This window comes from Saccopteryx bilineata, chromosome 2, assembly GCF_036850765.1.
Source record: "Saccopteryx bilineata isolate mSacBil1 chromosome 2, mSacBil1_pri_phased_curated, whole genome shotgun sequence".
NCBI lineage: Eukaryota > Metazoa > Chordata > Mammalia > Chiroptera > Emballonuridae > Saccopteryx > Saccopteryx bilineata.
Window position 1 is genome coordinate 277,060,122 of NC_089491.1, and position 14,388 is coordinate 277,074,509.

The 14,388-nt window shown below is 47.9% G+C and overlaps 1 protein-coding gene across 2 annotated transcripts in view; it reads right to left on the bottom strand.

Moving 5' to 3' along the window:
• Positions 1–5,215, bottom strand: part of CD244 (CD244 molecule) — a 31,039-nt gene extending 25,824 nt beyond the window's left edge. For both annotated transcript variants that reach the window (XM_066255083.1, XM_066255082.1), the window contains exon 1: positions 4,993–5,215. In XM_066255083.1, coding sequence (XP_066111180.1) covers positions 4,993–5,056 — 64 coding nt within the window. In that variant the 5' untranslated portion in view covers positions 5,057–5,215. The remainder of the gene's footprint in view (positions 1–4,992) is intronic.
• Positions 5,216–14,388: the final 9,173 nt, after the last annotated feature.

Consider the following 14,388-nt stretch of genomic DNA (forward strand, 5'->3'; position numbering starts at 1 on the left):
GGTCCTGAGTTCTCTTATCCCGGGCTCTCTCCTGAGCCTGGCTACCTTACCATTCACATTTTGAGGAGGAGAAGAGCAAAATGACCCCAGCCAGAGCAGCCACAATCAGTGATTCCTCCTTGAGAAGTGACAGTTCCAGCACCATTTGGATGACCAGCCAGCAGCCCTCACAGCGGGACCCTGAGATGCTGCACCTGCCCTGATATCTGTTTGCAGCCTGCAGTGTGTCTGTCCTTTGGGGTTTCCTCAGAATGCACAGCCAAAAGCTGAATTTAGGTTCAAAGTCAACTTTAAGAACAAGGCTCACTCCTGTGGGCAGTGATTTGAAGGTCTGGCTAACCAACTTGTCTGACCCCCAAATCATCCCAATCTGCCTCTGAGATGCTTGAAAATAATTCATCATTACTCAACTAATATGTTTCATGCAACCTGCTGTGCTGGATACTTTGTTGCACACAAGTCACTGCTGTAATTATATATTGATCTGTGTGACAGACATCAGCTCTGTGAACAAAAGGCCTGCCCACCACTGAACCCTCAGTACCTAACCCAGGGTCCAGTGCAGCTGCTCAAAACACATCCAGGGAAAGAATAGGCATGGAGAGAGAGATGTTACAGTAAAAACAATTAGAATAGCCTGACCAGGCAGTGGCACAGTGGATAGAGCGTCAGACTGGGATGCAAAAGACCCAGGTTCGAGACCCTGAGGTAGCCAGCTTGAGCACGGACTCATCTAGTTTGAGCAAAAGCTCACCAGCTTGGACCCAAGGTCGCTGGCTCAAGCAAGGGGTTTACTCGGTCTGCTGAAGGCCAGTGGTCAAGGCACATATGAGGGAGCAATCAATGAACAACTAAGGTGTCGCAATGCACAACGAAAAACTAATGATTGATGCTTCTCATCTATCTGTCCCTGTCTATCCCTCTCTCTAACTCTCTCTCTATCTCTGTAAAAAATTTAAAAAAAAACACAATTAGAATATTGCACAATGTGATGCAATATGGTTAAATGCCTTGAATACATGTTTCTTTAAGTTACAAATGTCAAGGTCTCCCTAAAAGCCCGGTTATGACCATGAAAAACCTCAGAAAAGAACCATACAGTAAAGCTTTATCGTCTAATCTTAAGATTTTCTATCAAACTCACTTTTTATTCAATTAAGTAGTCAAGGGAGGATTACTAAATAGTCCCTCTTCCTGACTCTGATTAGAAAACTAAGTGGAATAAGTGTCCCCTGCCCACACAGCGCTGACATGGGGACTTGGGAGAACTCACTTTCCAAGCATTTTGTGTACAGAGTACACTGGGTCCCTCTCCTATGCTCATGCACATATCCTTGAGGCAGGCACCACACTGACGCGATTCCACACACGAGGAACTGAAAAACAGGAGGTCACTTCACATCCTCAAGGCCATAGAAGTAGCACATACTCTCCCCAGGGCACGGATAAACTCTCACTTCATTCATTCTTTAAATAATTATTGAGAATCTCTGTATGCCGAACGCTGTTCTGTGTGCTGAGGATGCAGCCGTGACAACACAGACAGACACCCTGGCCTCGGAAACACTACATTCTAGGCTCTGGTCAGGTAGCTCAGCTGGTTAGAGTGTCATCCCAATACACCAAGGTTGTGGGTTCAATCCCCTGTCAGGGCACATGCAGGAATCAACCAATGAATGCATAAATAAGTGGAACAAGTCCATGTTTCTCACTCACTCTCTCTCAGCTTCCTTTCTCTCTAAAATTAATAAATTAAAAATAAAAAGGCACTGCATTGTAGTAAAGAAGTGCAGCCTGACCAGGCAGTGGCGCAGTGGATAGAGCGTCGGACTGCGATGCGGAAGACCCAGGTTCGAGACCCCGAGGTCGCCAGCTTGAGCGCGAGCTCATCTGGCTTGAGCAAAAAAAGCTCACCAGCTTGGACCCAAGGTTGCTGGCTTGAGCAAGGGGTTACTCCATTTGCTGAAGGCCCATGGTCAAGGCACATATGAGAAAGCAATCAATAAACAACTAAGGTGTCAAAACGAATAACTGATGATTGATGCTTCTCATCTCTCCCCATTCCTGTCTGTCTGTCCCTATCTATCCCTCTCTCTGACTCTCTGTCTCTGTAAAAAATAATAATAATAATAAATAAATAAATAAATAAATTTTTAAAAATTTAAAAAAAAAAAGAAGTGCAGAGGACCCCAGGAGACAGAAAATAAATAAGTTGGCCCTGGCCAGTTAGCTCAGTGATATTTCATCGCCTGGTGTGTGGATGTCCCAGGTTCAATTCCCAGTCAGAGCACACAGAAGAGACCATCTACTTCACCCCTCCCCCTCTTTCTTCTCTCTCTCTCTCTTCCCCTCTGCAGCCATGGCTCGACTTGTGGCACTGAGTATGGCTCTGTGGAGCTTCCGCCTCAGACACTAAAAATAACTCAGTTGCGAGTATGGCCACAGATGAACAGAGCATAGTCCCCAGATGAGAGTTGTTGGGTGGATCCCCGTCGGGGAGTATGGGGAAGTCTGTCTCTCTGCCTCTCCTCATCTCACTTGGAAAAGAAGAAGAAAAAAAAGAAAAGAAAAGAAATAAGAACCAGGATAGTTGGTAAAATGGAGCACTGCCGAGAAGAATGAGCAGAGGGGGGCAGGGTACGGCAGGTGCCAGATTGACCTATTTGTGGGAAAGCCATCACTGAGAAGGTGGAACCCTGTGAGGTTGAGGGAGAGAGCCCAGTGGTGAGGGGGGTGCCACATCCCAGTGAGAAACCTGAGCTGGGACCAGCAGGCAGTGCGGCTGAAACACAGGAAGCAGTACATGGAAAACACAGGGAGCAGCACATGGGGGTGGTGGAGGAGGTCAGAGCGTGCAGACCACCATGACTCTGCATGAGGGGAAGATGTTGAGAGCTGAGGAGTGACATGACCTTCCTACATGCATCTTATGTTGATTAAATCCTCCAGGAAACCAAGTTTTTAAGAAAATATTTCACTGTCATGTCTCCTGCGGGGATGCAATGAAAAACAACATCATTGCCCTGGCCGGTTGGCTCAGCGGTAGAGCGTCGGCCTAGCGTGCGGAGGACCCGGGTTCGATTCCCGGCCAGGGCACACAGGAGAAGCGCCCATTTGCTTCTCCACCCCTCCGCCGCGCTTTCCTCTCTGTCTCTCTCTTCCCCTCCTGCAGCCAAGGCTCCATTGGAGCAAAGATGGCCCGGGTGCTGGGGATGGCTCTGTGGCCTCTGCCTCAGGCGCTAGAGTGGCTCTGGTCGCAACATGGCGACGCCCAGGATGGGCAGAGCATTGCCCCCTGGTGGGCAGAGCGTCGCCCCTGGTGGGCGTGCCGGGTGGATCCCGGTCGGGCGCATGCGGGAGTCTGTCTGACTGTCTCTCCCTGTTCCCAGCTTCAGAAAAATTAAAAAAAAAAAAAGAAAAACAACATCACTTCTGGGGTATTCTTGCCAAAAAGTACATAGCCTGAATCATACGAGGAGATGCCAGACAAACCCAGACTTGAGGGACCTCTACAAACAACTGACCTGTGATCTAAAACAGCAGTGTCATGAAAGACAGAAACAGGTTGGGGAGTAGTTGTAGATTAAACATGACTAAAAACATAACAAAGAAATCTAATATATGATCCTGATCAGATTTCGGATCAGGAAAAAAGTAGTGCTGTAAAGCACATTGTTGGGATAATTGGTGACGTTTCCATGTGGACTACATATTTGATGGTGTCACTATTAAGGTCACTAAGTTTGATCATTGTGATGATGCGATACAATGTGGTGATGTTCCTGTTCTTAGAAGACAGGTGCTAAAATGTTTGGGGTGAAGGGGTATTATTCTCTAACGGCTCAACAACAACCACGATTATTGTCTATTTGAATGCACACACACGTACATATGGACAGAAAGAGAAATAAAACAAATGTGGTTAAGTGTTAACAATGAGTGGATTCAGCTGAAGGAAATACAAGAATTTTTTGTACTATTCTTACAATTGCTCTGGAATTCCAAAAAATTATCTCAAACTATAAATTTAAAAATTAAAATAAAGAGCGGTCTCAGTCAGCGTGCACTGGGCCAGCCCCAGTGTCACCTACATGTTGGCCAGGGGACAGCGGAGGCCAGACACAGGGTGGGGGTGGGGGTCGCCCATCCTGTCACCCAGCCTCACCTTCTCAGTCTCAGCCTCAATCTCTGTCCCTCTAACCCCAAAGCCAGCCTCTGATTCCCACCAGCCCTCCCTCGGCTTTCTAACAGACCAGGCACTCTTGTGCCTCAGTTTCCTCCCTTTATACCCACTGTGCACCCTCTCACTTGCCTCACCCACAATGCCCCTTGAGCAATCATCGGCTCAAAGTCAGGCCGATGAACTCCAGGGTTGAGGAAAGAAACGGCCTGCAGCTGAGGTCCCCCCACAGTGGACATCAGCCGCCTGGTACCTGGCTGATGGCCTTCGGTTTGCTGTGAAGTGTCTCAACACTGTATCCTCTTGTCTCTTCCTGCCCTGACCCAAGCCAACGTTCCCTGAATAATTCTCAGGCTGCCGTGGCCTTTGTGCCATAGTCTTTGTGCTGCAGGGGCAGCTGAGGGGTCAAGGGCCAGGCCGTCCACACCCATCCCTCCTGGGGGCTCAGCTTTCTTGCCTCAGAGAGCAGTCTGTGGTCTCTGGGCCACCCAACTTCTTAGAGAAACCCAAGCCCAGGGGCCAATATTCTTTCTGCTGGCCTCCTTTCTCCTTCTAATTAGAAGCCATTTCCTTGGCCTTTCTTACAGCAGGCAGGAAAACACTTCCTCCCACCAGACACAGAGATCAACTGAAGCCTGAGGCTGCCTGGCAGATGCCTCTCAGGGCCCCTCAGCCCTCAGCCAGCCTGTCGCACCTGCCAGCAGCTGCTCAGCCTCAGTGCAAGGTGCCGGGAGCCACAGCGGAGTGTCAGGGTCTGCCTCCCTGACTTCCTGTGGGCCATGCAGCGCCCATGCAGGCGGGGACCCCCTCACCTTGGCTCGGATGTCCCTTGAGGAGGAGGAGGAGGAGCGTGAGGGAGAGGGCTGGTGCCAGCATTCCCACAGGGCCTATGTGGGTGGTCGGGCTTCGTCCAGCAGACACTCCACTCGGTGGGCACAGGCCCAGCTGCCACCGGCCAACAGGAGGGGGACAGGACGGGAGCCACAAGGCCTCACTGCCGGTTCAGCCACAGTTTCCTCAGCCTGAGACTTTCTCATTGACTGAGAGCTAACACGGCTGTTGAGATAAAAAGCCACAGTCCCTGGACGTGGTTGATGGTTCCCACCAATTACATTTGTGACGTTTGCCTCAAGTGGGCAGGGTTCAAAGTGACTCACAACCAGCTTTACAACCCTGTCCCTCGCTCTCCCAGCCTGGCTGCTTTGCCCAAAGGTAGATGTCCCAAAATTGTCGAGTTCTCTTTATCTCACGGGCTGCATGGGAAAACCCACATGGGAACTAAACAGCCATTATCCTGGACTGCCCATCCAAACAGCACTGTGAGGGGGGAGGCGCGGAGGAGGGTATGGTCTGAGAAGTGGAGCCCCAAACAAGTGGGAGAATGTTGAGGAAGAACAGTAGGGGGTTAGAAAAGCCCCCCAGGCCTGGTCATGCCCTGCAAATTCACAGAGCCTGAGCACTTGCAAATGAAAGGTTTTCCTAAGAATTTGCTTTCGTTCAAGTTCCCCATCTGTTCTCGTACATACATTCCCTCCCTTCCTCTTTTCAACTTTCCCTTCCTTCTCATTTTCTTCCTTCCTGCCTTCTCTGACACAGACAGGCTCATCTTTCCTGCCCCATGGAGGGAGGGGTGGAGGCAGGAGCCCCCCACCTCCTCAGGACATGTACATGGTGACCATACCCCAGGGTCCCATGTTTGTCCTTTCTTCTGCCCAGTCCCCTTCAAGCCAGCCTTTGATTCACTTCCGGTCCGCCTGTCTGAGGCAGGGCTGAGTGAGGTGGGCTGAGAGCCTCAGGTGCCCATGAAGGTAGCTGTGAAGTTCTGAACCGAGCCCTGGATTTGGAGTCAGGACATAGACTTGGTTTGGGAAAGCTTCCCACTAGCTCTTTTCCATGCAGACAATTATGTTTCCATACCTTGGGAGAAGCAGCACGGTCTTCAGAATTCAGGCTCTGGAGTTGGCATTCTACTCACAGTGATGGTGATCTTGGGCAAGGCACTGAACCTTGGTCAAAGCACTGAACCTTGGTGCCTCCATTCCTCATCTGAAAAGGGGATAATAACAACAAGTGCTTCCTACTGAAGAACTTCAGTGACATCTACTCTTCTGTGGCTCCTACATTTGTGCCCAACATTAATGCCACCCCTTCTTAGCCTGTACATCTTTAAGGATTTTAACCTGTGCTTCATGGGATACTCGCTTCCAAAACTAGGCACTGAGGGGTGACAGAATATGCCACCCAAAATATGCCACTTGGGTATATTGATTATTTTGAGCTGCAGGCTAGTTCTTCCACCCCTACAACATATACATTGACTTCAGCTGTGTATGTGTATGTGCATGTGTGAGAGAGAGGAAAGTTTCTTCTACCCTTCTGGGTTAATTTAGCTGACCTTAAACTGACATAAGACAAATAAATGTAACCACTCAGAACACCATTTCTGTAACACGACTCTTTCTCTTTTTTTTTTTTTCTTTCTTTTTTTTTTTTTTTACAGAGAGTAAGTCAGAGAGAAGGATAGACAGGGACAGACAGAGAGGAACGAAGAGAGATGAGAAGCATCAATCGTTAGTTTTTCATTGCGCGTTGCAACACCTTAGTTGTTCATTGATTGCTTTCTCATATGTGCCTTGACCATGAGCCTTCAGCAGACCGAGTAACCCCTTGCTGGAGCCAGCGACCTTGGGTTCAAGTTGGTGGGCTTTTGCTCAAACCAGATGAGCCTGCGCTCAAGCTGGCGACCTTGGGGTCTCGAACCTGGGTCCTCTGCATCCCAGTCCGACGCTCTATACACTGTGCCACTGCCTGGTCAGGCTCGTTCTCCTTTCTGTCCATTCACTTCATTCCTCAATCATTAAGCCCTTAGGACAACAGATTCTGGTCAGCATCTGATGTCCTAAACAGAGCCTCAGGTCTGATGACCACAGAAACAGTTTCAGCCAAGCTGAAGCTAGCACCATGACTGCAGGTGTGTTTTGGCCCAGACCCATTAAAGCAGAAGGACCCTACTGACCACACCCTCATGCAATAAGACAGCACAGTGTGGCTGCTGACTTAAGATCTGACACCATGATGAGCTATCCATACCCTAGGCCCAACCAACCACTAGGGCCCACAACCCCAGCTCCTCCAGCCACTGTGATGAAGGATTTCCCTGTATAATCCCCTGGAACCGTCGGGAGCCAGGGCTCTGAGCAGGAGCATACCTGGGGCTCTGGGCTGGAACCATCTCCTCAGCAACTCAACCTTGACTTTCTTGGCTGCAAACTCCTGCTCACGTCTAACTGGGCTTTGATGTGTGTGGGTGAGGGACCTCCAGTCCAGTAACATAAACAGGAAAGTGTTAACTTTATACATATGAGAACTCATAGAAATGTGAGACTCCCCACAGTGACCAATGCAGGCAGTTTTTATATCTTTTAGACAAAGAAACAATAAACTTGTGAAGAATTGACAAGACAAAGAAATTTGGACTTGGGTAAGCAAATTAGTCGAGATGTAAAAAGGTTCATTTATATAGTCCTGTCAGCCCTGACTTCCCCATCGCTGGTGGGAAAGTGTCTCTACTTCTTGGTGCAGAGCAGACAGGGAACTTTGACAAGGGAAAGTGATTTCCTGCTCTGAGGGGGACAAAGGACGGTCAGTGTCCTTCTTGCACTGGCTGTTTCTTAAATAACTTTAATTAAAAATAATATTCCAGAATGGCACATTTTGGGGCTGCCTGCTTTGAATCCATTAAAACAGAACTAGGACCTGACCTGTGGTGGCTCAGTGGATAAAGCGTCGACCTGGAAATGCTGAGGTCGCCGGTTCGAAACCCTGGGCTTGCCTGGTCAAGGCACATATGGGAGTTGATGCTTCCAGCTCCTCCCCCCTTCTCTCTCTCTGTCTCTCCTCTCTCTGTCTCTCCCTCTCCTCTCTAAAATGAATAAATAAATAAAAATAAAATAAAATTTATTTTAAAAAATTAGGAAAAAAAAGATAAACATTAAAAAAAACCCCAAAACCAGAACTAGGGATCACAGCCTGTTAGGAATGTTGCCAAAACACTGGTGAAATGGCCTGAGAAAGGCCTGGGCCCAAGCAGTGTGTGTTTTTGGGGGACTCCTCTTAGCCTTTAGCTTTTTTGTCTGTCATAGGTTGATGTCTCCCTGAGGAAAGTTTCTTTCTTACTTTCTTGATTTTATTTATTGATTTTATTTATTTTATTTTTTTAATTTTTTTTTTTAATTTTTTTTTTTTAATTTTTATTTATTCATTTTAGAGAGGAGAGAAAGAGGGGGAGAGAGAGAGAGAGGAAAGAGAGACGGGGGGAGGAGCTGGAAGCATCAACTCCCATATGTGCCTTGACCAGGCAAGCCCAGGGTTTCGAACCGGCAACCTCGGCATTTCCAGGTCGACGGTTTATCCACTGCGCCACCACAGGTCAGGCTATTTATTGATTTTAGAGAGAGGAAAAAGAGAGAGAGAAAGGCAGGGGAGCAGGAAGCATCGACTCAGAGTTGCTTCTCAGAGGTGCCTTGAATGTTGTCAAGTGACTAGCGAGTTCCACAAAAACACCCAAGTTACAGGAAAATTTCAAAAGAGGAGTTTATTAGCTGGCTAGCTACACGGAGCACAATCCCAATTCATGTAGGCCTCCATACAGTTCTGAGCCAGCGTTTATAGACAAAATCACATACTGCTTGGGGTGGGTAAGGAGGGACTTGTGATCCCTTTGTCTAGAGTCGCTCTCATGACTTTAGGATGGGAGGGTGAGTCAGAGTGTAGGAATTCTTAATTAAGGTACATAAACATTCTTTTCTAAAGGTTTTTAAGAAAAGAGAAGAGGAAGGGGGTTTCAGATATGTTCTATCTTCTTTGCTCTGTAGTTAAATTCTGACTTAGCTGAGCCAGTTGCCCTTGCAAGCCCTTCCTCCTGCATTCTTCTCTTTCTCCACAGAAAAAAGGGGGTAAGAGGCCCTGACTTTTCCTCTTTAAAATGGCATTGTTAATGCTAAGTTTTATAGTTTCTTGGCACCTTATCACAGAACAGGCAAGCCCAGGGTTTTGAATCAGCGACCTCAGCATTCCAGGTTAATGCTTTATCCAGCACAGGTCAGACAGAAAGTTTCAGCATGGTCTTTTGTGGCCACCTCAACACCTTAAGCCATGATCTGGGATGAGATAGGAACAGCACTAACCCAGCTAAGCCGGAGCCCAGGACCCTGGAGAGGACTCAGCACAGAGACAAGTGGGTGAGGCCACTTCATTCCCTTGTTGTCCCTTCAGTCTGCTCCACTGACTCCCCTGCCCACCCACCAAGAACCAAATGTTTGTGGCTCCAACATTTACAAACCCAGGGTCTGGGGCCCTCAGTTCCCAGTTCCCTTCTGTTCATGGCACTGGCTTTGGCTTGCGCAAGAATCACAACAGGTGACAGTGCTGGTGGCAGCCCACATAGCAGCTCCTCACCTACCCTGACCTGTGTAGCGTTTGGGACTTGACCCTTATCCCCTCCCCATTTCTGATGAACACAATGTGCCAGATGCAGACGCACAGTGAACACAAGCTCCCCACCCTGGAGGAAGTTGGCGACATCAGCTAAGGCTGTAAGTAGATTAATGAGAACTATTGTTTTACAATTTCACGTAGTTTGAGAACCAACTGAGAACGAACTAGAAACAGAGACTGGACTTCAGGGTTGCTCTAAAATGACGTGACAGGGGTGGGTGGCCTCCCCATCGCTTCCCCCTGAGGCGCTGACTTTCCCTTTGGTCCTCTCCTGCTGCTGATGACTCAGCCCTTCCTCTGGTCAGCTGCTCCACCACCACAAGTTCCCTTCTCCCCAGGCGAGCCAACGACCCAACCAAAGCAGTATTAAAGTCTGCTTCAAAAACAAGTGAGGTTCCTGCCTGACCGGGCAGTGGCACAGTGGATAGAGCGTCAGACTGGGATGCAGAAGACCCAGGTTCAAGACCCCGAGCTCGCCAGCTTGAGCGCGGGCTCATCTAGTTTGAGCAAAGCTCACCAGCTTGGACCCAAGGTCACTGGCTTGAGCAAGGGGTTACTCGGTCTGCTGTAGCCCCACCGTCAAGGCACATATGAGAAAGCAATCAATGAACAACTAAAGTGCCACAATGAAAAACTGATGATTGATGCTTCTCATTTCTCTGCATTCCTGTCTGTCTGTCCCTATTTATCCCTCTCTTTGACTCTCGCTCTGTCTCTTAAAAAAAAAAAAAGAAGTGAGGTAACTTCAACATGAACAAAATACCAGTTACTAGACCAGCACATGAGCCTGTGCATCCTGGGATCTAAGAATGGTTTTTACATTTCTAAATTGGGGTAGAGGGAGAATCAAGTTAATTCAAGTTAATGTAATTTTACATGTTAATTCATAACGTGTAAAAATTATGAAGTCCACATTTTAGTGGCTGTAAAGCCAGTAGCCACAGCCACCATCACAGCTGCCTGGCCCATGCAGGTCCGCATTTGATTCAGACAGAGGGTAATGAAACAACAGAGCCAGGAACTGGTGGGCCATTAGCTTTAATCCTAGCTCGCAACCGGTGGGCAAGGAATACACACAGTGGGAAACATTTCCCTTTCTATTCAGGGTTCCCAAAGCCACTGACTTATCTGAGTTTCCTAGAATCAAAGGTTTCTAGCTCACCAGCCATATTCACCTCTGTTCTCCTTCTCTTTCTCTCTGCACAAACTGGCTTCTCCTTCAGCACTCTGCCATCTTGGCTGCTTCTCCTCTCCTTCTCATGGCCTGTCTCGGCTCTCTTCTAGTATGGGCTCCTCTGCCCCATTTTATAGTGTAGAAATCAAAACCTTTAATCCAATATACAAACAAGGAAGTCTCTGATACAAAGTCACTTATCTGAGGCATAATGGGATTCCTCACAGGAGTGCACCACCCCACATCATGCAACAGTCAAGGGTGTAGGGAAAAGCTTAGTCTTAAAGCTAAGCCTTAGACTATAACAACCCTGCCTGCTTACAGCCTGTCCCCCACTTCCAATGCAAACTATAAGCAAGCAAACATGTATATTATATCTACAAACTTAATTGACCAACAGTGTCCATAAATGAAATGTTATTGAAACACAGGCACTAATTATTCTTGCTACAACCATGAAGCTGTCTAGAGATGGTAGGGCTGCAAAGTCTAAAAAAATGTGTTTTCTGGAGGCATCTTCAGCTTGCCACATGGAGGCCGTGTGCAAAGCTCACCCTCCCTAATTGAAAACATTTATGAACAAGAAGTTGTCATTGAAATGAAATGGTGTGGCCCTGGCCAGCTGGCTCAGTGGATAGAATGTAGGCCTGCGTGTGGACGTCCTGGGTTCGATTCCCGGTCAGGGCACACAGGAGAAGCGATCAGCTGCTTCTCTTCCCCTCTCTCCCCTTCTCACTTTCCTGCTCACAATAGCTTGATTGGTTCGATCATCAGCCCTAATGCTGAGGATAGCTCGGTTGATTTGTTGGCCCCAGATGGGGGTTGCCGGGTGAATCCCAGTCGGGGTGCATGCTGGAGTCTGTTTCCACTCCTCTCACTTAAAAAAAGAAATTAAATGGTGGCACATGTGTCCAATGTAGAGACTTGATTCCTCTATGAATCTGGTGATAGGTGAATGTGTAGAGATGGGCAACAGACTGACATGGGAGGGGGTTATACAAGGAAACAGCATCAAGCAGCCGCCTTCAAATACGTATGAACAATGGATGTGCCCATGAGAAGTCAGCTGCTTCCACAGGACTCCTCTCCACAGCATGTTTTACTTACGAAGATATAAAAATTGGGTTGTGCATATTTCCTCGTTAACCTTTTTTGGTAAATAAACTTCTGTAATAGTCAGAATAAATTCCCTAGCCTTTTACTGAAAGTTTACAAACCCTGGCCGAAAATACCCAGTTTGGAAGTAACCACGGACAGCTCTTGCTACCTGAGCTATCACATTAAGGCTGACAGATCTTGCCTCCTTAGCTCTGAAAGCTTCTTAGGGTGATTGTCACCACCCATTTATACACGACGAAACTAGACCGAGAGAGAAAACTCTGGGGTGGGGGGAGAATCAAGTTAATTCAAGTTAATGTAATTTTACATGTTAACTCTGCCACCTTCACAGAAAAGGCTAGAATAAAACAAGATCTGCCTGGCCCCCAAACTGGTGTTCTTCACCCATCAATACCCCCTGAAAGCTCTGAACTATGACGTCTCCCATGAACATCTGTCCATCAGTCCTAGGACTCTACCGTGAGGCCACCCATAGTGATCCTCGGACAACCCGGCTACAATTCTGTCTGCCCAAATCTTTGCTTCTGTAGAGTTGACACTGATTCTTTTCAAAGTTTCTGTTTGACACAGTTTTACATCCCTTGACATTCAAACCACTTCCTACTAGCACGTGGCTGGAGAACACAACCTGGTCACACTCCTGCTGCTGGAATCTTGCATCTTCACTTGCCCCGGCTGTACACACACACACACACACACACACACACACACATGCAGTGTTCATGGAGCCACGAGCACAGGCCGCGGTTCACCCTTTATTTTATTCCGGCAGGCGGCGCCCTAGGCCCTCTGTTCCGCAGACCCCACTGAGAGGGCAGAGACCGCAGACCCGGGGGCGGTGCAGAGCACCAGCTTCTCCTTCCAGTCCCCTTCTCCCACCTGTGAAGCAGGAACAGGGACACTGTTAAGTAAACGTGTGGACCGTTGCAATCATTCAACGAGTTACCCAAAAAGAAGAAAAAGTTCCATTTCACATTAGATTTTTACATCTAGGACCAAAAAAAGGGACAATCAATTGGAGCTCCAGAATTATGATTCTTTTCTTTAAATGGAAGTTGTACTTATTCTTATTTCCTGTTCCCTCCCTCAGACATGGTCCAGCGCAGGTTCCCTCCGCTTTCCTCTCCTTTGGTCTCAATCCTAGACCTTTCAGACAGGAACAACCCGCCCTTAACATTCCATCCGTTTATCCGGGTCTCTTGGGCCCACGTGTCTCCAGGAAACTGCCTGTTTCCCCAGTGCTCTTCCGGTGGGACATGCCCATTTCAGTGATGCAATTCAAGCACAGGCCTAGGGGAAGTTAGACTGTGACTATCAAGCCTTGAGGAAGGCTATCTCTAATTTCTTAATCAATGACTATCAGGAGGATTGTGAACGGACAAGGACCTCTCGGAGTCCCAATTCCTTCAATGCAGAATTCCAGAATTTAGACAAACTCAATGTGAAAAGTAAACAATTACTACAAAATTCAGTTTTGGGCCTGACCTGTGGTGGCGTAGTGGATAAAGCGTCGATCTGGAAATGCTGAGGTCGCCGGTTCGAAACCCTGGGCTTGCCTGGTCAAGGCACATATGGGAGTTGATGCTTCCAGCTCCTCCCCCCCCTTCTCTCTCTGTCTCTCCTCTCTCTCTGTGTCTCTCCCTCTCCTCTCTAAAAAAATGAATAATAAAAAAAAACTTAAAAAGAAATAAATAAATAAAAACTTAAAAAAAAAAAACGCTAAAAAAAGTTCAGTTTTGGCATTCTATGATGAAAACAGACATCTTCCCCAAGTCAAGGGGCTGCGGCTGGAAGCTGCAGAGGTCCACTCCAAGGCTGGGAACAGCTGATTCAGACTCCCAGAGACCCAGTGACTCACAGCAGGGAACCGCCTCTGCTCCCCTGGACTTTCTCCACACCCACCTGCTTCGAAACCGACCGCAACCCAGATCTGAAACTTACTGCACGAACCTCACTCTCGCTGAACCGTTTCATAATCTCTACTTACATTGTCTCACTTTTCTTTTCCATCTGGAAAATTTTTTTAATGGTGCATGACCCTTACTTGTTTCTTTTTTTTATTTTCCTTTTGGATCCTGGACAGAAAATGCAATTCTTTTAGGGATTTCCAGGTAAGGCAGTAGAATATGGTAGAGTGGTGCTTGGTATCCTCCACAAAGAGGAGCAAAATCAACACCAGAAAAGCCCACAATTGCGAGTGGGGACCAGTCAATGGGGAAAGAAGAATTTGTATTTTTTTTTTTTTGTATTTTTCTGAAGCTGGAAACGGGGAGGCAGTCAGACAGACTCCCGCATGCGTCCGACCAGGATCCACCCAGCACGCCAACCAGGGGGCGATGCTCTGCCCATCCGGGCATCGCTCTGTCGCGACCAGAGCCATTCTAGCGCCTGGGCAGAGGCCAAGGAGCCATCCCCAGCA